The 22,935-nt window shown below is 46.0% G+C and overlaps 1 protein-coding gene across 3 annotated transcripts in view; it reads right to left on the reverse strand.

Moving 5' to 3' along the window:
- LOC115103159 (period circadian protein homolog 2-like) overlaps window positions 1-22,935 on the reverse strand; it is a 36,196-nt gene that overhangs the window by 5,858 nt on the left and 7,403 nt on the right. For 2 of the 3 annotated variants that reach the window (XM_065005802.1, XM_065005804.1), the window contains exons 2-16: window positions 14,335-14,864; window positions 11,930-12,177; window positions 11,652-11,773; window positions 11,158-11,359; window positions 9,543-9,594; window positions 9,026-9,168; window positions 8,798-8,876; window positions 7,394-7,500; window positions 7,096-7,249; window positions 6,608-6,896; window positions 6,336-6,447; window positions 5,876-6,068; window positions 5,295-5,413; window positions 3,560-3,826; window positions 1,560-2,548 (exon numbers count right to left, since the gene is read on the reverse strand). In XM_065005802.1, the coding sequence (XP_064861874.1) occupies window positions 1,560-2,548; window positions 3,560-3,826; window positions 5,295-5,413; window positions 5,876-6,068; window positions 6,336-6,447; window positions 6,608-6,896; window positions 7,096-7,249; window positions 7,394-7,500; window positions 8,798-8,876; window positions 9,026-9,168; window positions 9,543-9,594; window positions 11,158-11,359; window positions 11,652-11,773; window positions 11,930-12,177; window positions 14,335-14,735 (3,477 nt within the window). In that variant the 5' untranslated portion in view covers window positions 14,736-14,864. The remainder of the gene's footprint in view (window positions 1-1,559; window positions 2,549-3,559; window positions 3,827-5,294; window positions 5,414-5,875; window positions 6,069-6,335; window positions 6,448-6,607; window positions 6,897-7,095; window positions 7,250-7,393; window positions 7,501-8,797; window positions 8,877-9,025; window positions 9,169-9,542; window positions 9,595-11,157; window positions 11,360-11,651; window positions 11,774-11,929; window positions 12,178-14,334; window positions 14,865-22,935) is intronic. The other variant, XM_065005803.1, reaches the window with a different exon arrangement.

Below are 22,935 nucleotides of genomic sequence, written 5' to 3' on the forward strand. Positions count from 1 at the left end.
ATACAAGAAAAAAGAGTCAGCCCGATAATTGAACATTGTGGTACCCCCAGAGGTCCGGACAACAGGCCCTCCGATTTGACATACTGAACTCTATCTGAGAAGTAGTTGGTGAACCAGGTGAGGTAGTCATTCGAGAAACCAAGGCTGTTGAGTCTGCCGATATTTATACGGTGATTGACATAGTCGAAAGCCTTTTAGCCAGGTCAATGAATACAGCTGCACAGCACTGTCTTCATTTATGATATCATTTAGTACCTTGAGCGTGGTTGAGGTGCACCCGTGACCAGCTCGGAAACCGGATTGCACAGCGGAGAAGGTACGGTGGGATTCTAAATGGTCAGTGATCTGTTTGATAACTTTCGAAGACTTTAGAAAGGCAGGGCAGGATGGACATAGGTCTGTAACAGTTTGGGTCGAGACTGTCACCCACTTTGAAGAGGGGGATGACCGCGGCAGCTTTCCAATCTTCAGGGATCTCAGACGATACAAAAGAGAGGTTGAACAGACTGGTAATAGGGGTTGCAACAACGGCAGTGGATCATTTTAGAAAGAGAGGGTCCAGATTGTTTAGCCAAGCTGATCTGTACGGGTCCAGGTTTGGCAGATCTTTCAGAACATCTGCTATCTGGATTTGGGTGAAGGAGAAGCTGGGGAGGCTTGGGCAAGTAGCTGCGAGGGGTGCGGAGCTGTTGGCCGGGGTTGGGATAGCCAGGAGGAAAGCATGGCCAGCCGTAGAGAAATGCTTATTGAAATTCTCGATTATCGTGGATTTATCGGTGATGACAGTGTTTGCTAGCCTCAGTGCAGTGGCCAGCTGGGAGGAGGTGCTCTTATTCTCCATGGACTTTACGGTGTTCCAAAACCTTTTGGAGTTAGAGCTACAGGATGCAAATTTCTGTTGGAAAACGCTATCTTTTGCTTTCCTAACTGACTGTGTGTATTGGTTCCTGACTTCCCTGAAAAGTTGCATATCGCGGGGACTATTCGATGCTAGTGCAATCGGCCACAGGATGTTTTTGTGCTGGTCTCGGGCAGTCAGGTCTGGAGTGAACCAAGGGCTATATCTGTTCTTAGTTCTACATTTTTTAAGATGTTAAGGAAATTGCTTTTAAAGAACCACCAGGCATCCTCTACTGACGGGATGAGGTCAATATCCTTCCAGGATGCCCGGACCAGGTCGATTAGAAAGGCCTGCTCGCTGAAGTGTTTTAGGGAGCGTTTGACAGTAATGAGTGGAGGTTGTTTGACCGCGGACCCATAGTGGATGCAGGCAGTGAGGCAGTGATCGCTGAGATCCTGATTGAAAACAGCAGAGGTGTATTTGGAGGGAGGGCAAGTTGGTCAGTATAATATCTATAAGGGTAACCATGTTGACGGATTTAGGGTTGTACCTGGTGGGTTCCTTGATAATTTGTGTGCGTTGAGGGCATCTAGCTTAGATTGTAGGACAGGTGGTTGGATAAAACGATAGAAAATAGAAACAGGGGAGGGAGAGAGGCAAAAAGCTAAAGAAAGAGAAGACAGTAGGGGGACAGACAACGAACAGGGTTATGTCCTACCTGCAGAAGCGTGATCTTCTCCATGGCTTGGCAGACCACACTCCTTCTCTTATCGCGGAAGGTGTTATTCCCCGGGGGAGCACCACTGGAGGGCGCTACCACCATGCTGTGCTGCCTCTGCAGGGAGCATGGTGTCTCCTCCAGCTGCAATAAGTTGAGCTGCAGGGGTGAGCTGCATGGTGACTGGAACACTGGAGGGGAGGGCACTTGGTCCCTGCCATCCATGGACCCAGGTGTGGAGCCCCGAGACTGGGTGGTTTCCCCAGAAGGCTTGGGGGGCTCCATGGCCATGGAAGAGAAAGGCTGGGTGGGAATTGGGAAGCCTGTCTGGGGGACTAAAGGGTTCTGGCCCGGGAACTGGGCCTGGATGGTGGAGGATGACTGTGGTGGGAAGGGAAGAGATGTCTGTAGGGGGAAAGGCTGCGGCTGTGCCAGGAAGGGACCCTGGGCAGGGAAGGTGAGGGATGTCTGTGGGAGGAAGGGCTGTGGCTGGGAGGAGTAGCCTGCCGTCTCGACCTGGTAAAAAGGCTGCTGTCCTGGAGCCCCGCTCCCCATTTGAGGGAACATGTAGTTGGGGAGAACCAGAGCCACCACAGGGGTCACCATGGGAGTAGAGAAGGGGGAGTGCTGGATGTTTGGTGCCGGGCACTGGGGATCCTGGTTGCACTGACTGTCGCCGAAGCCTGGCATTGAATTCTCAGGGCTGGTAGGCATGGTTCCAGCCATGGTGCCCACCCCGGGGTAGACCTGGAGAGGGAAGGCTGGCACTATGTTGGGGTAGGCCAGGGGCGGCAAGGTGGACTGGGAGGAGTTGGAGGGGGACCAGGAAGTCTGGTTGAGGCCCTGATAGAGGAGGTGGGGTCGGGGCTGCTGCTGTCTCTTCCTATGGGACTCGTTCTGTTTTACCCACTTGGACTTGGTCTTCTTGTTGCGTCCGCTTCTACGGGCAGCGGGTTCGGCCTGCCTGCATGGGCGCACAGTGAGCACAGCTGGAGAGGGGGAAAGAGCGGGGGAAGAGAGAAAAAGAAGGTTAGATTACATTATGTATTTGACTGTGAGAAGTTGAGTGTATGAAAGCATTAAGGTACTGTGTGTGTCTGTCTTGAATTGTACTAGCCTATGTCTACAAGCTTTATTGAGTTTGTATTGTATTGTAATGTATTGTAAAGTAACGTAATGAATTGTAATGTATTGTAATGTAACGTAATGTATTGTAATGTAATGTATTGTAAAGTAACGTAATGAATTGTAATGTAACGTAATGTATTGTAATGTATTGTAATGTATTGTAGTGTAATGTAATGTATTGTAATGTAATTTATTGCATTGTAATGTAACGTATTGTAATGTATTGTAATGTATTGTAATGTAACATAATGTAACGTATTGTAATGTATTGTATTGTAATGTAACATAATGTAATGTATTGTAATGTAACATAATGTAACGTATTGTAATGTATTGTATTGTAATGTACTGTAATGTATTGTAATGTAATTTATTGTATTGTATTGTAATGTAACATGTTTTAATGTATTGTAATGTATTGTACTGTAATGTATTGTAATGTAATTTATTGTATTGTATTGTACTGTATTGTAATGTACTGTAATGTGTTGTAGTGTATTGTAATGTATTGTAATGTATTGTATTGTAATGTATTGTAAAGTAACGTAATGAATTGTAATGTATTGTAACGTATTGTAATGTATTGTAATGTAACGTATTGTAATGTATTGTAAAGTAACATAATGAATTGTAATGTATTGTAATGTAATTTATTGTATTGTATTGTAGTGTACTGTAATGTAATTTATTGTATTGTATTGTAATGTAACGTATTGTATTGTAATTTATTGTATTGTATTGTAATGTATTGTAATGTAATGTATTGTAATTTATTGTATTGTATTGTAATGTAACGTATTGTATTGTAATGTAATGTAATGTATTGCATTGTACTCTATTGTGTGTAAAGCGTGTTCGCTGCTGTACTCTACCATCAGTGGCACCTTGTCCCTTCTGGCGCTCCAGGTATTGGGAACAGTTCGCCTGGAAGACCTGGACTCCCTGAAGCTCCTTGAAGCGGCACAGGAAGGCCTGCTGCTCTCTCTGGGTGTGGGTTGCTAGGACCTGCTTGGTCAGACCCAGCTTCTTATAGGGCTCCCTCTGCAGGCTGGGAGGTGAAACAGCACTAGGAGGAGGCCCAGGAGTCTGGCTGACCCGCTCCACCGCCTCCCCACCACCAGATACATCCTCAATGATCTCTGTATGGAGAAAACAGATAGAGAAACATTAGTTCCAGCAGACAGCCATGGATGTACAAGTTAGATACAATATATACATAAAACATCCAACCGTTCAGGTCATAAAGAGATGAGCAGCTGTGATACCCTCAGCAACATTGATATACATATATACAGTGATATACATTACAGTGATATACGTTACAAAGAAGCAGATAGGAAGATACATGCAGGACGCCAGTGTGTGCTAGGGTCATCTACTGTATATCATACATCATGGTACAGTCTTGTGGAACCAGACGAGTGTGAATCTCTGGGATTCTGGGAAGCGAGGTTATGCATGGCATATGTATCTTCTGGAAGATGCATGAACCCAGAGTACAGACATGATACTGCACCAATGGTGTGCGATAACATTCAGTACACAACATCTAGCTACATCTATACCCACGTAGACACACACGCACGCATGCATGAACACACACACACACACACACACACACACACACACACACACACACACACACACACACAGAACCCACCACAAAAAAGAGCAAAAGACCAGAGAACGAGTCCATGTAGTGTATACCTGACTCGGGCTGCAGTTTCTTGTCTCCTACATGCACGATGGTGCTACTGTAGCTACACTGGCTTGTTATTGACACCACACTCTCGGTTTTGCTGCACGGTGGCACGGCGAGGGCCGCCAGGGAGGAGGAACCCACTACCCCCGAGGCTGTGGTCGTAGCCTCAGTCTTTTTGTATGCGATGATGTCATCCACAGCGGTTAAACCAGGCTGAGCCTTAAATAGCGCAGGGTCTGCCAGGGTGACAGGGAGAGACTGAGAGAGGGTGACTAGGAGAGTCACATATTAAGTCCCATAATCGTGGATTATAGAGAGAGAGAGAGAGAGAGAGAGAGAGAGAAAGAACATTTGGCTGTCTGATTCAGTTGGTTAACCTGTCCAACAGAGATTTTGCATGAACTAAAAGATGACCTCTTTATAAATGAAGAGGTATAAATATTATATTTGATTTATTTGTACATAATAAGTATTGATCTTTTGATAAATTGGTATGTGTTCATCCGTTCTGATTCCCTGGCGATCGGTGGAGCCAGATGGAATCTGCAGTGATGTTTCCCAACCAATGTATTATCAACGTTGTCACACCATATCTAATAAAGGTATCCGTGCCTATTAATCTAGCAGTATTATTTGGTTTGAATTGAATTCATCCCACAGGTATCTTCAATTTGAATGAAGAAATGAAGGAAATTCAAACTGTGTATCCAGTTTAGATTTAATGATGGGAATTCAATTCATGGTGCATTCAATGACTGGTAGAAATGGATAGCGGTGTAGGAAAGGTCACTTCTAGGTTTCATGTAACATCATACCAACCATACTGTAGTCAAGAGTTGTACATGTTTTATTGTAAGTAATGGAGTAAAGCTAGATAACGTTAGTAGAACGTTGGTACAAGGTACCTTCAGATATCTGCATGCGGTTGTCCCCTCCTTTCTGCTTGTCCTCGTCTGAGGAAGTGTTGTCAGAAGAGTGGCACTTCCTCTTCATAGCGATGGGAATGTTACAGCCCTCTAGATATCTGTCAAGAGACACAGGAGAGACCGTTTAACTTTCTATCTTCATCAAAAACAATAGCCCATGATGTAACTACCATGAAATTGGGTAGCAGTAAGTTTAAATAGCAGCTACGTAGTACCTACCACTCTCCTTCCCACATAGCTACCCAGAAATACTACCTATAATTATTTTCCCCCATAAAAGACAAACTAAATGAATAGACAGATGACTGCCTAATGACAAGAGAGATGTTCAGCACAGGAGGCTGGTGAGAGGAGGACGGCTAATAATAATGTCAGGAACAGAGCGGATGGAATGGTATCAAACACCTGGAAACCATGAGTTTGATGTATTTGATTCCATTCCACTGATTCCACTCCAGTCATTACCATGAGCTTGTCAAATTAAGGTGCCACCAACCTCCTGTGACGTACAGATAAATGATGAGCAAGATTAATAAATAAGTGACTAGTTAGAAGCTGACCTGATGACGTTGTCCAGACAGCTGATCTGTTGGTAGGAGTAGACCGCCTGGTCGTTGACGGCCAGCTGCTCCTCCTGTACTGCAGGCCTGCAGTTCTCCAGGGGGGTGGCCCCACTGTCCCTCCAGCTCAGAGGTGCCACGGGTGCTGCAGTGTCCTTGAGACGGACCGCTGCGGGACTCTTCTGGAGGAACTCTGCTAGGGAGAGGGTAACGGTCAGGACTGGAATGGGCATGAATATGAACATTATGTTTACACCAGACTACACCCATTTAACATCACGCATGTATTAAACACACACATATACATCTCGCTCAACACATAAACACGCATTCATATCTGTACATCCACACACATCCACTCCCCACTCTACATGATCAAATGCACACACAAGCATATCTCAAAAAGTATTTTTCCTGCAGATTGTAAATATTTCTGTTTTGGTTTTCTTGTGTGACTTACTGCCAGGGTTCTTCTTGGTCTCAGACCTGGCTGAGGAGGAGGCTTTGTAGATTTGTTGTTCCTGACTGTTCTGGGGGTGGATTCCTTTACAGATCCCCTGGAATGACCTCTGCTGGGGAGGAGAGAAGAGACATGCTCACTATCATGGAGAGAGAGAGAGAGAGAGAGAGAGAGAGAGAGAGAGAGAGAGAGAGGGGGAAGGAGAAATAGACTGGGAAAAGTGAGAGCGAGAAAGAGATAGATAGGTAAAACAGAAGTAGAAGGGTACTCACAGGTTTGGCCCAGCTGCTTTCCCCCTCCTCCTCGATGCGTGTCCTGCTTGGGCTGCTACCATTGCTGTTGATGTCTCTGGTTGAATGTGTGTTGCTCTCGCTGGTCTTTCCCTGGGATGCTGCAAGGTGGTCGTTGCTTCCCACGTACCCACTGGAGCTAGTGCTGTGAACCGGCTGTAGTAGCAGTCTGTGGATCTGCTCAGTGATCTCCTGGACTTCAGAGTCCATGATCTTGGTCTCCATGAGGGCAGGGAGCGTGGCCTCGAACACATCCTCATTCACCGGGCCCCTTCCAGTGGAAACAACCATATTATCATTATTAGCAGTAATTTCTAGAACAATAGACACAGCATAAAAAAGTATTTTTTTGCCATTTAAAAAAATGATGCCAAGATACTGTAACACAAAAAAAGTGCTGAGCAGGGAGAAGTGCCAAGATACTAAAAATTTTCCAAAATAGGAAAACATTGTGCTAGGCAGACACTCACATGCGGACTGTGTGCCTCCCGATGATGAAAGAGACCTTACAGCTCCAGGGATTGACAAAGCTGGACCAGCTGGTGTCGATGATGGCGTACTCTCCGTTCCGTGTGCAGAACCTGATGGAGGAGTGGTCGAACGGCTGGCCAGCATACTGAAGGACTATGGATAGGAGAGAGAGAAAAGGGAATATAAATGTCACTAAAATATGCTGTAAAGGGACATTCCATTTGTTTTGTATGCAACCCAGTGATGTAATAATTAAAAGTGTAATAATTGTTCATGTGTTGTTCTAGTTTTACTTACTCCTCTTGTGAATGGCCAACATGCTCTGCCTGTCATTGGGGTGCATGAGAAGAAGGACTGGGGTGCCAATCAGCTCCTGGGGGAGGTAACCAAGGAGAGGAACAGCCCTGGAACACACACACAATGACATTATGAATCAGCGTACAGTATTACTACCCCAGGAGGTTGGTGGTACCTTAATTGGGAAGGACAGGCTCATGGTAATGGCTGGAGCGCAATCAGTGGAATAGTATAAAAAAGGACCCTGGGACTACACACCTCCCTCTGCAACTGGATCCTGGACTTCCTGGTGGTAAGGGTAGGCAACAATACATCTGCTACGCTGATCCTCAACACTGGGGACCCTCCTGTACTGCCTGTTCACCCACAACGCGTGACCAAGCACGACTCCAACACTATCATTAAGTTAGCAAACGACACAACAGTGGTAGGCCTGATCACCGACAACGATGAGACAGCCTATAGGGAGGAAGTCAGAGACCTGGCAGTGTGATGCCAGGACAACAACCTCTCCCTCAACGTGATCAAGACAAAGGACATGATTGTGGACTACAGGAAAAGGAGGGCCGAACACACCCCCATTCACATCGACGGGGTTAAAGTGGAGTGGGTCGAGAGTTTCAAGTTCCTTGGTGTCCACATCACCAACAAACTATCATGGTGCAAACGCACCAAGACAGTCATGAAGAGGGCACGACAAAACCTTTTCCCCCTCAGGAGACTGAAAACATTTGTCATGTGTCCCCAGATCCTAAAAAAAGTTTTACTGCTGCACCAGCGAGAGCATCCTGACCAGTTACATCACCGCCTGGTATGGCAACTGCTCGGCATCTGACCGTAAGGCGCTATAGAGGGTAGTGCGTATGGCCCAATACATCACTGGGGCCAAGCTTCCTGCCATCGAGGACCTACTGTATATACTAGGCGGTGGTCAAAGACTCCAGCCACCCAAGTCATAGACTGCTCTCTCTGCTACCGCACAGCCATAGATCTGCCTACATGTACAAATGACCTCGACTAACCTGTACCCCCGCACATTGACTCTGTACCTGTCCCCCCTGTATATAGCCTCGTTATTGTTATTTAATCTTATTGTGTTACTTTTTATTTTATTTTTTACTTTAGTTAATTTAGCAAATATTTATTGAACTGCATTGTTGGTTAAGGGCTTGTAAGTAAGCATTTCATGGTAAGATCTAAACCTGTTGTATTCGGCACTTGTGACAAATAACATTTGATTTGATTTCAAATACATCAAACACATTGTTTCAATGTGTTGGATGCCATTCAATTTTCTCTGTTCCAGCCATTATTATGAGCTGTCCTCCCCTCAGCAGCCTCGACTGATTACTAGATCATAATCCCAATACAAACACATTATCAGAAAAATGTTTGGTGTCTTGCCTCTCGTCCACATCCTGGAACACACAGCTAGGAGTGTGTGTGGTGGTGAAGATGCGCTTGTCGCTAGGAATTCTGGGAGCTGTAGGCAAATTAAAACACTGTTAACACTACTGTTCCCACACACTAATCGCATACTATCCACTGTTATACACTACTAAAGATGCAGTTTCAAAAGTATTCAAACAGGCACAACTCAGGTGTTGTGATGGCATTATGATTGGTCCTTACCCTCGTATCCGGAATGCAACCTTTCAGCCAGTAGGAGGCAGCAGAGCTGGTTCTCAGAATGGACCTTGTCCTGCACCTTCATCAGGAAGGGGGTCATACGGAACGGGGAGTACTGCAGGTCCCCCTCACACTCCTTACCCCCACTACAGAACACAGGAGAGAGTGGACAAAGTCAGCAAGTCACTAAAGCAGCAACAAAACCCTGAAAATATAGCCTATAGTATGATAATGATTGACGGTTTGTGTCAGTGGATTTCCCATCTTCAGCAGCTATTTCAGAGTTCAGCTCAACTACGCTACTTGGGTTTTTACCTGCCTCTTGGGAGCAGAGTTGAGCAGTAGTTTTACTTTAACAACAACTATGAATAGTGAGTGTGTGCATGTATACGTGTACGTGTGTGTCAGAGAGGAGCGAGATGAGACCAGCCGAGACTCAAACTAATTTAAATCTATCCAAAGTGGAAAAAGGGAATGAATAGAAAAGCAAAGAGAAGCACGATCATAGCCCTGCACACACCTGATCCGACAGAAGAAGGATTTCTCCTGCATGCAATCCGACGAGGAGGACTCTGAAAAGAGAAGAGGGGAAGGGGAACATTTTTTGAATTCAAAAGAAGCCTCTACTTCATCGGCTTACTGCCGACCCTCGCCTCAGTGTTTCCATGCCTACACTACGCATGTTTCCCAAGCTCTTATTAATCCCTCTGTGTTACCTGGCTTTAGGGACTCTGTCATTCATTTGTATTGTTTAGCATGGCTGACTAGGGTAGGGCGACTAGACTCAAATCCAGTTAAATGTTTTCATGTTTCCCAAGCTCTTATTAATCCCTCTGTGTTACCTGGCTTTAGGGACTCTGTCATTCATTTGTATTGTTTAGCATGGCTGGCTAGGGTAGGGCGACTAGACTCAAATCCAGTTAAATGTTTTCATGTTTTCCTAGCAACGGTTCAGCGTGTGCTGTTTTAAATTAATTTGTTTTCCGATCATTATAACTACATGGGATTTGCCTGTAAAGAGTAGTGAGTGTCTCAAAAGGTTGCTATAGATTTCAAAATAATGATTCACTATCATTAGGACGGGGGACCACTCCTAAAGCCAGCTGTAATGGGTAAACATGCATGTTTTCTTTTTCCACCCTACCTTAAATATTTTTGTGCACACCTTGTGATGTATCTAAAACTGTTTATAAACTGTCTATAAGAGGTTATAAGTTAAAGAGGGTGTTAGCTACCTGCTCCTGTGCACATGCTCCAGGAGGGCAGGCGGTAGGGCATGCTTATAAGTGTTTAACGACTGTCCATGGTTATAAGCATTCGTAGAGGGGTCATTACCTGCTCCGGGGCACATGCTCCAGGAGGGCAGGCGGTAGGGCATGCTTATAAGTGTTTATCGACTGTCCATGGTTATAAGCGTTCGTAGAGCGGTCATTACCTGCTCCTGTGCACATGCTCCAGGAGGGCAGGCGGTAGGGCATGCTTATAAGTGTTTATCGACTGTCCATGGTTATAAGCGTTCGTAGAGGGGTCATTACCTGCTCCGGGGCACATGCTCCAGGAGGGCAGGCGGTAGGGCATGCTTATAAGTGTTTATCGACTGTCCATGGTTATAAGCGTTCGTAGAGCGGTCATTACCTGCTCCTGTGCACATGCTCCAGGAGGGCAGGCGGTAGGGCATGCTTATAAGTGTTTATCGACTGTCCATGGTTATAAGCGTTCGTAGAGCGGTCATTACCTGCTCCTGTGCACATGCTCCAGGAGGGCAGGCGGTAGGGCATGCTTATAAGTGTTTATCGACTGTCCATGGTTATAAGCGTTCGTAGAGGGGTCATTACCTGCTCCTGTGCACATGCTTCAGGAGGGCAGGCGGTAGGGCATGCTTATAAGTGTTTAACGACTGTCCATGGTTATAAGCGTTCGTAGAGGGGTCATTACCTGCTCCTGTGCACATGCTCCAGGAGGGCAGGCGGTAGGGCATGCTTATAAGTGTTTATCGACTGTCCATGGTTATAAGCGTTCGTAGAGCGGTCATTACCTGCTCCGGGGCACATGCTCCAGGAGGGCAGGCGGTAGGGCATGCTTATAAGTGTTTAACGACTGTCCATGGTTATAAGCGTTCGTAGAGCGGTCATTACCTGCTCCGGGGCACATGCTCCAGGAGGGCAGGCGGTAGGGTGTGGTGAAGCTGTAGAAAACACTGACGTCTTGGGGAGTCAGGAACTCCACAAACCTAGCGTCCTTGAAGACACCCCTTTTACAGTTGAGGATAGAGGCAGCCTGGTCTGAGATGTAGACAATCTTCCCCGTGATCAGAGATATCGCAACCGCAAAGTTGTCCTGGAGGAACACACAGGAATACATATGAGAAAAACATGCATATACAGTACACACACAGCTGCAAGCGTGGATTATTCCTAATCGCTGGGATATCTGATCTGTTGTTGTTCAGACACTGTATGTCAAATAAGGACAGAGATGGACACAGGTGTGGGTATGACTATGAGTCACGCTATCAATGTACTTTGGTATTGTTGGGTTCTGTTTGCAACTGCTTTATGTGTTTAAGGTAAAATTGTCTCTTTTTCATGCTTTGAAGGTGTATTCAGAGGAAAAAGGGTTAGTAACTTACATTGTTTTTGAGGGTGTACTCTGAGGTGATGCTGTCTATCTCCTTGATGGTGTAAGAGGACACATCCAGGCCGGATGGCTGACTGCTATTGGTCATCAACAGCTGGTAGTACTCCTCATTGGCTGAAACACAACAACACAAACCCACATTGGTTTCCTATTGGCATTTTAAGATGCATTAGACAACAACAAACTATAATGTAATGATGCTAAATACATAATCAAATCACATGTTCAGGCTTACTACCCAGAATGCTTTGCGGTTGAGTTATCTCTTACCTTCCACCTGTTTGACACAGCGCAGGGCGTATTTCAGAGTGTTGAGGGAGCTGTTGTTGCCCTTGTTCCTCTTGTCAGCAGGAAGGTGGCGCTTGAGCTCCTTCAGGGTCCTGAGAAGCTCCTTCTGGGTCTTGGCCTTAGCTGACTCCTCACTACTGCAGCCGCTGGTGGAGGGGTTGTCCTGCTCAGAACTCAGCAGGCTGAAAGCATTGGAACTACTGGGAGGAGAGGGGCTGTGGGAGTTAGAGCTGGGGAGACAGACAGACAGAGATTATTAATGACATAAAGTAACATGTTTTCATTGAGAATTGTTTCAAACCACTAGAATTAAATTGTTATAAGCAAAAGTGATACACTAAAAATAGACTCCAAAGCTACTACCATATATGCAACCATTGATGAATTATTTAATTCCTCAATCGTGGACAATAAGTGGATTTCATGTTTATGACGAAGAGGGTATTTTCCACAATGTTTTAAATTAAATAGCAAAACAAAGTCCTTGAGTTTAACATGAAATGAGTGGGTCCATTTCTTTGCCCATCTGGTACAATGGCTTGGAGTTTGCTCTACTTTTATTGTGTTCAGGAGAGTACAATGCTACAATGGTACAAGGATACCAGAGCAGCTCTTAAAAATTATATTTGCCTTTTTGTTTTCCCCATCCACTCCGCAGTTGTCTGTGTTCCTGTCTCTGTAACATTCCACTCTTTGTACTCTGTAAAATGTGCCATCTTTGGCAAATGACACCTTGAGTGGAATGTAATAGCTGAACAAAGACTGGCAACCACGCTAACTCCACAGAGGATGCCAGGGGAATTCTATGCTGTTTCAATCTCAGGTCAGTCTGACTTTCCTCTGTCTTTGAAAGAGCATAATTACATCATCTAGTGGTCAAACAGGGAAATGGTTCCAATCGTTTTTCCACCATTCATTTTTGTGTTTCGTGTAGGATCACCCTGGCGTGATGTTTTGATAACCATGTAAATCTCTCTCAGACAAGGTGACTTATATCAATATATTTACTCTCAGATTTGAAAATGCTAATTAGCATCAAAGTATGGGAAAAATGAATGGTGGAAAAACGATTACAACCATTTTCCAGTTTGACCACAAGGTTTTATGGGTATTATGACTCTGTGGTACTCTATTGTGTCTTTTTGAAGCAAAGACGGGACCATGGCACAGGTAAACTGGATTGTGTGTGTGCGTTAATGTGTGTGTGAGAATCTGTAGTAAGTATGAGCCAATGTGTGTTTTTGTGTCACAGGCATTAGCCTAAAGGCTTAACAAGAGCGCTAATACATCCAAAAGCTATAAACAGCTGCTGAAGACAGCCAACTCATGAAATATAACTCAGGTGTATTTAAATAGTAGCTCAGAATATAATATAAGCATTTAGAGATTTAATTATATAAAAGAGAGCCACCTAAAGTATCAGCGGTATCTGCTATTGGCATTAACAGAGTGGTCTGGCAAACGGTTGCAACTAATTATAGAGGTAGGTAAATAGAATAAGCTAATTATATAATGATAATAAGAGCAGCTGTAGGCCTCCCCACTGTTGCAGTGGAGCTGACAGGTACATACTGTATTGTCACAGAGTGGAGACAGAAAGCGAAAGACAACTTCACCATATGACACACAAGTACTGCGACCTCTCAGCAAAAAAATACCTCGATCACTCTTTGCTTTTAACGAGAAGTTCCACACAATCAAGATGTGCTCCAGTGCCTTTCTCTTCAAAGAGTGTTTTGAGGTGTTTTCAGCCCAGCTGCTGAGAAATAAGGAGGGGGCAGAGTGTGTCATTAGGGTGGTGAAGTGGGCACCGCCATCCAATTACAGCCACTCCATTGTCAGCTTCCATAAGTTCTCAATGGGGTCCATCATTACTTTCTATGGGGTTTTCACTTCTCTTTGTGAGGGTCTCACTTCCAATATGTGGTCCATCATTTCCTGTCTATGGAGCAGCCTGCATGGGCACCATGGGGAGAGAAGTGAGAGACAGGGTGCCGCTGTCAGTATCTAGGGCATGTCAGATGTGGACCAGCATGTGCCAACAGAGGAAGATAGAGGGATGGAGGGACCCTGATACAACATGAAAGACAGCCACCATCTCTAACGGCCTCAAAATGTGCTGCCAGTGAGGCATATTGATGTCAACCTACGTCAAATGGGGAAACAGACACAACAACAGAGGATGATAAAAAGGACATGCATCATCATGTAGCCTTGGATTTAGATGGGATGTTGATGATGTGTGGTGTTGGATCAACTAATACTGTCAACTCTTCCTAGTCTGATGGGCTGCCGGCAAAATAAGACTAGTAAAAAGGTACCCATCTAGAAATGTTGTCTAGTCTAACCCCTCCCATAAACCAACTAAAGCACATCCGCTCACTGACCGCTTGTTGCTCCCAGACGACTCCAGGAGAGCAGAGTCTCTGCTGTTGCCATTGGAGCTACCCGTTGACTCATTGCCGTGACTCTCGTTTCCATGGCTTCCGTGGCTCTCGTTGCCGTGTGACTCGGTCCCGCTGGATCCACTGCTCTTCATGTCCACGTCGTCGTGGAAGGAACGTGAGCAGGCGCTCCTACGGCCAATGTGGGGTGAGGCCGAGGGGTCCTGGCAACTGCTGTCACTGCCTTCTGAGGCTAGACCCAGGCCTGGACCAACCTGGCTATAGCTGCTCCTACAATGAAGCTGGGCTATGGAGCTGCACCTTGAGCCCCCCTTGGGCATGGACCTGCACCCTGAGGCCCCCTTAGCCATGGAGCTGCAGTCTGGGTCTGAATTATCTGACATTAGAGGAAGGGAGGTGTGGTGTGTTGAGGGTTTAAATCAGAGAAGTGCTGAGTAGAGGATGGAGGAAGCAAAACTTAATCACCCCATTGTCAAAGAGCCAAAGAGAATGGATGGATGAGCTGCAGTTTTCTGGAAGAGAGGAAGAGGAGGGTCAGTTAGCTACACTAGTTGTGACTATTTCTTACAATGTTAAAACCATTTAAGCGCACAATTAAATAAATCCCAGGAACAAATATATAATTTGATACAGTAGAATTCCTCTGAAGCTATCAGACAAGAAACACCTAGACAAGACCCCCAAAGGTGTCACCTGCCCCTGTCTTCTGCCCTGTAACACAACAGAGCTAGCTAGACATTGACTATCCCAGTACCTATATCAGTTCTATCTAGACCTCTGGGATCCACCCAAGTGAGGGCCAGGCCAGGGGATGGTCCATCAAAGCGGAACCACCCGACAGTTCTGCTTATTGGGGTAGCCCCCTGCCCTTTCACCCCCCTCTGGGGAGCTCAGTTGAACCTGTAACTTGTCTAGGCAGGGCTTGAGTCAGGCCAGCTCAGTGTATGAGTCTACTCACAATGCCACCAATCAGTCATGAATGACACAATGCCCCCAATCAGTCATGAACTACACAATGCCCCCAGTCAGTAATGTAATGACACAATGGCCCCAATCAGTCATGAACAACACAATGCCTCCCAATCAGTCATGAACAACACAATGCCTCCCAATCAGTCATGAATGACACAATGCCCCCAATCAGTCATGAATGACACAATGCCCCACATCAGTCATGAATGACACAATGCCCCACATCAGTCATGAACAACACAATGCCACCAATCAGTCATGAACGGCACAATGCCCCCAGTCAGTCATGAACGACACAATGCCACCAATCCGTCATGAACAACACAATGCCTCCCAATCTGTCATGAACAACACAATGCCTCCCAATCAGTCCTGAACAACACAATGATCCCAATCAGTCATGAATGACACAATGCCCCACATCAGTCATGAACAACACAATGCCTCCCAATCAGTCATGAACAACACAATGCCTCCCAATCAGTCATGAACGACACAATGCCACCAATCAGTCATGAATGACACAATGCCCCCAATCAGTCATGAATGACACAATGCCCCACATCAGTCATGAACAACACAATGCCTCCCAATCAGTCATGAACAACACAATGCCTCCCAATCAGTCATGAACAACACAATGCCACCAATCAGTCATGAACGGCACAATGCCCCCAGTCATTCATGAACGACACAATGCCCCACATCAGTCATGAACAACACAATGCCTCCCAATCAGTCATGAACAACACAATGCCTCCCAATCAGTCCTGAACAACACAATGATCCCAATCAGTCATGAATGACACAATGCCCCACATCAGTCATGAACAACACAATGCCTCCCAATCAGTCATGAACAACACAATGCCTCCCAATCAGTCATGAACGACACAATGCCACCAATCAGTCATGAATGACACAATGCCCCCAATCAGTCATGAATGACACAATGCCCCACATCAGTCATGAACAACACAATGCCTCCCAATCAGTCATGAACAACACAATGCCACCAATCAGTCATGAACGGCACAATGCCCCAGTCAGTCATGAACGACACAATGCCACCAATCCGTCATGAACAACACAATGCCTCCCAATCAGTCATGAACAACACAATGCCTCCCAATCAGTCATGAACAACACAATGCCTCCCAATCAGTCATGAACGACACAATGCCACCAATCAGTCATGAATGACACAATGCCCCCAGTCAGTCATGAACGACACAATGCCCCACATCAGTCATGAACAACACAATGCCTCCCAATCAGTCATGAACAACACAATGCCTCCCAATCAGTCATGAACAACACAATGATCCCAATCAGTCATGAATGACACAATGCCCCCAGTCAGTCATGAACGACACAATGCCCCCAGTCAGTCATGAACGACACAATGCCCCCAAACAGTCATGAACAACACAATGCCCCCAATCAGTCATGAACGACACAATGCCCCCAGTTAGTCATGAACAACACAATGCCCCCAGTCAGTCATGAACAACACAATGCCTCCCAATCAGTCATGAACAACACAATGCCTCCCAATCAGTCATGAACGACACAATGCCACCAATCAGTCATGAATGACACAATGCCCCCAATCAGTCATGAACAACACAATGCCACCAATCAGTCATGAACGGCACAATGCCCCCAGTCAGTCATGAACGACACAATGCCCCACATCAGTCATGAACAACACAATGCCTCCCAATCAGTCATGAACAACACAATGCCTCCCAATCAGTCCTGAACAACACAATGATCCCAATCAGTCATGAATGACACAATGCCCCACATCAGTCATGAACAACACAATGCCTCCCAATCAGTCATGAACAACACAATGCCTCCCAATCAGTCATGAACGACACAATGCCACCAATCAGTCATGAATGACACAATGCCCCCAATCAGTCATGAATGACACAATGCCCCACATCAGTCATGAACAACACAATGCCTCCCAATCAGTCATGAACAACACAATGCCACCAATCAGTCATGAACGGCGGCACAATGCCCCCAGTCAGTCATGAACGACACAATGCCACCAATCCGTCATGAACAACACAATGCCTCCCAATCAGTCATGAACAACACAATGCCTCCCAATCAGTCATGAACAACACAATGCCTCCCAATCAGTCATGAACAACACAATGCCACCAATCAGTCATGAACGGCACAATGCCCCCAGTCAGTCATGAACGACACAATGCCCCACATCAGTCATGAACAACACAATGCCTCCCAATCAGTCATGAACAACACAATGCCTCCCAATCAGTCCTGAACAACACAATGATCCCAATCAGTCATGAATGACACAATGCCCCACATCAGTCATGAATGACACAATGCCCCCAGTCAGTCATGAACGACACAATGCCCCACATCAGTCATGAACAACACAATGCCTCCCAATCAGTCATGAACAACACAATGCCTCCCAATCAGTCATGAACAACACAATGATCCCAATCAGTCATGAATGACACAATGCCCCCAGTCAGTCATGAATGACACAATGCCCCACATCAGTCATGAACAACACAATGCCACCAATCAGTCATGAACGGCACAATGCCCCCAGTCAGTCATGAACGACACAATGCCACCAATCCGTCATGAACAACACAATGCCTCCCAATCAGTCATGAACAACACAATGCCTCCCAATCAGTCATGAACAACACAATGATCCCAATCAGTCATGAATGACACAATGCCCCCAGTCAGTCATGAATGACACAATGCCCCACATCAGTCATGAACAACACAATGCCTCCCAATCAGTCATGAATGACACAATGCCCCCAATCAGTCATGAATGACACAATGCCCCACATCAGTCATGAACAACACAATGCCACCAATCAGTCATGAACAACCCCCAGTCAATGCCTCCACAATCAGTCATGAATGACACAATGCCTCCCAATCAGTCATGAACAACACAATGCCTCCCAATCAGTCATGAACGACACAATGCCACCAATCAGTCATGAATGACACAATGCCCCCAGTCAGTCATGAACGACACAATGCCCCACATCAGTCATGAACAACACAATGCCTCCCAGTCAGTCATGAACAACACAATGCCTCCCAATCAGTCATGAACAACACAATGCCTCCCAATCAGTCATGAACGACACAATGCCACCAATCAGTCATGAATGACACAATGCCCCCAATCAGTCATGAACAACACAATGCCACCAATCAGTCATGAACGGCACAATGCCCCCAGTCAGTCATGAACGACACAATGCCCCACATCAGTCATGAACAACACAATGCCTCCCAATCAGTCATGAACAACACAATGCCTCCCAATCAGTCCTGAACAACACAATGATCCCAATCAGTCATGAATGACACAATGCCCCACATCAGTCATGAACAACACAATGCCTCCCAATCAGTCATGAACAACACAATGCCTCCCAATCAGTCATGAACGACACAATGCCACCAATCAGTCATGAATGACACAATGCCCCCAATCAGTCATGAATGACACAATGCCCCACATCCGTCATGAACAACACAATGCCTCCCAATCAGTCATGAACAACACAATGCCTCCCAATCAGTCATGAACAACACAATGCCTCCCAATCAGTCATGAACAACACAATGCCACCAATCAGTCATGAACGGCACAATGCCCCACATCAGTCATGAACAACACAATGCCTCCCAGTCAGTCATGAACAACACAATGCCTCCCAATCAGTCATGAACAACACAATGCCTCCCAATCAGTCATGAACGACACAATGCCACCAATCAGTCATGAATGACACAATGCCCCCAATCAGTCATGAACAACACAATGCCACCAATCAGTCATGAACGGCACAATGCCCCCAGTCAGTCATGAACGACACAATGCCCCACATCAGTCATGAACAACACAATGCCTCCCAATCAGTCATGAACAACACAATGCCTCCCAATCAGTCCTGAACAACACAATGATCCCAATCAGTCATGAATGACACAATGCCCCACATCAGTCATGAACAACACAATGCCTCCCAATCAGTCATGAACAACACAATGCCTCCCAATCAGTCATGAACGACACAATGCCACCAATCAGTCATGAATGACACAATGCCCCCAATCAGTCATGAATGACACAATGCCCCACATCCGTCATGAACAACACAATGCCTCCCAATCAGTCATGAACAACACAATGCCTCCCAATCAGTCATGAACAACACAATGCCTCCCAATCAGTCATGAACAACACAATGCCACCAATCAGTCATGAACGGCACAATGCCCCCAGTCAGTCATGAACGACACAATGCCCCACATCAGTCATGAACAACACAATGCCTCCCAATCAGTCATGAACAACACAATGCCTCCCAATCAGTCCTGAACAACACAATGATCCCAATCAGTCATGAATGACACAATGCCCCACATCAGTCATGAATGACACAATGCCCCCAGTCAGTCATGAACGACACAATGCCCCACATCAGTCATGAACAACACAATGCCTCCCAATCAGTCATGAACAACACAATGCCTCCCAATCAGTCATGAACAACACAATGATCCCAATCAGTCATGAATGACACAATGCCCCCAGTCAGTCATGAACGACACAATGCCCCCAGTCAGTCATGAACGACACAATGCCCCCAGTCAGTCATGAACGACACAATGCCCCCAAACAGTCATGAACAACACAATGCCCCCAATCAGTCATGAACGACACAATGCCCCCAGTCAGTCATGAACAACACAATGCCCCCAGTCAGTCATGAACAACACAATGCCTCCCAATCAGTCATGAATGACACAATGCCCCCAATCAGTCATGAATGACACAATGCCCCACATCAGTCATGAATGACACAATGCCCCACATCAGTCATGAACAACACAATGCCACCAATCAGTCATGAACGGCACAATGCCCCCAGTCAGTCATGAACGACACAATGCCACCAATCCGTCATGAACAACACAATGCCTCCCAATCAGTCATGAACAACACAATGCCTCCCAATCAGTCATGAACGACACAATGCCACCAATCAGTCATGAATGACACAATGCCCCCAGTCAGTCATGAACGACACAATGCCCCACATCAGTCATGAACAACACAATGCCTCCCAATCAGTCATGAACAACACAATGCCTCCCAATCAGTCCTGAACAACACAATGATCCCAATCAGTCATGAATGACACAATGCCCCACATCAGTCATGAACAACACAATGCCTCCCAATCAGTCATGAACAACACAATGCCTCCCAATCAGTCATGAACGACACAATGCCACCAATCAGTCATGAATGACACAATGCCCCAATCAGTCATGAATGACACAATGCCCCACATCAGTCATGAACAACACAATGCCTCCCAATCAGTCATGAACAACACAATGCCACCAATCAGTCATGAACGGCACAATGCCCCCAGTCATTCATGAACGACACAATGCCCCACATCAGTCATGAACAACACAATGCCTCCCAATCAGTCATGAACAACACAATGCCTCCCAATCAGTCCTGAACAACACAATGATCCCAATCAGTCATGAATGACACAATGCCCCACATCAGTCATGAACAACACAATGCCTCCCAATCAGTCATGAACAACACAATGCCTCCCAATCAGTCATGAACGACACAATGCCACCAATCAGTCATGAATGACACAATGCCCCCAATCAGTCATGAATGACACAATGCCCCACATCAGTCATGAACAACACAATGCCTCCCAATCAGTCATGAACAACACAATGCCACCAATCAGTCATGAACGGCACAATGCCACCAATCAGTCATGAACGGCACAATGCCCCCAGTCAGTCATGAACGACACAATGCCACCAATCCGTCATGAACAACACAATGCCTCCCAATCAGTCATGAACAACACAATGCCTCCCAATCAGTCATGAACAACACAATGATCCCAATCAGTCATGAATGACACAATGCCCCCAGTCAGTCATGAACGACACAATGCCCCCAGTCAGTCATGAACGACACAATGCCCCCAGTCAGTCATGAACGACACAATGCCCCCAAACAGTCATGAACAACACAATGCCCCCAATCAGTCATGAACGACACAATGCCACCAATCAGTCATGAATGACACAATGCCCCCAGTCAGTCATGAACGACACAATGCCCCACATCAGTCATGAACAACACAATGCCTCCCAATCAGTCATGAACAACACAATGCCTCCCAATCAGTCCTGAACAACACAATGATCCCAATCAGTCATGAATGACACAATGCCCCACATCAGTCATGAACAACACAATGCCTCCCAATCAGTCATGAACAACACAATGCCTCCCAATCAGTCATGAACGACACAATGCCACCAATCAGTCATGAATGACACAATGCCCCCAATCAGTCATGAATGACACAATGCCCCACATCAGTCATGAACAACACAATGCCTCCCAATCAGTCATGAACAACACAATGCCACCAATCAGTCATGAACGGCACAATGCCCCCAGTCATTCATGAACGACACAATGCCCCACATCAGTCATGAACAACACAATGCCTCCCAATCAGTCATGAACAACACAATGCCTCCCAATCAGTCCTGAACAACACAATGATCCCAATCAGTCATGAATGACACAATGCCCCACATCAGTCATGAACAACACAATGCCTCCCAATCAGTCATGAACAACACAATGCCTCCCAATCAGTCATGAACGACACAATGCCACCAATCAGTCATGAATGACACAATGCCCCCAATCAGTCATGAATGACACAATGCCCCACATCAGTCATGAACAACACAATGCCTCCCAATCAGTCATGAACAACACAATGCCACCAATCAGTCATGAACGGCACAATGCCACCAATCAGTCATGAACGGCACAATGCCCCCAGTCAGTCATGAACGACACAATGCCACCAATCCGTCATGAACAACACAATGCCTCCCAATCAGTCATGAACAACACAATGCCTCCCAATCAGTCATGAACAACACAATGATCCCAATCAGTCATGAATGACACAATGCCCCCAGTCAGTCATGAACGACACAATGCCCCCAGTCAGTCATGAACGACACAATGCCCCCAGTCAGTCATGAACGACACAATGCCCCCAAACAGTCATGAACAACACAATGCCCCCAATCAGTCATGAACGACACAATGCCCCCAGTCAGTCATGAACAACACAATGCCCCCAGTCAGTCATGAACAACACAATGCCTCCCAATCAGTCATGAATGACACAATGCCCCCAATCAGTCATGAATGACACAATGCCCCACATCAGTCATGAATGACACAATGCCCCACATCAGTCATGAACAACACAATGCCACCAATCAGTCATGAACGGCACAATGCCCCCAGTCAGTCATGAACGACACAATGCCACCAATCCGTCATGAACAACACAATGCCTCCCAATCAGTCATGAACAACACAATGCCTCCCAATCAGTCATGAACGACACAATGCCACCAATCAGTCATGAATGACACAATGCCCCCAGTCAGTCATGAACGACACAATGCCCCACATCAGTCATG

Source organism: Oncorhynchus nerka, linkage group LG20 (assembly GCF_034236695.1).
Source record: "Oncorhynchus nerka isolate Pitt River linkage group LG20, Oner_Uvic_2.0, whole genome shotgun sequence".
NCBI lineage: Eukaryota > Metazoa > Chordata > Actinopteri > Salmoniformes > Salmonidae > Oncorhynchus > Oncorhynchus nerka.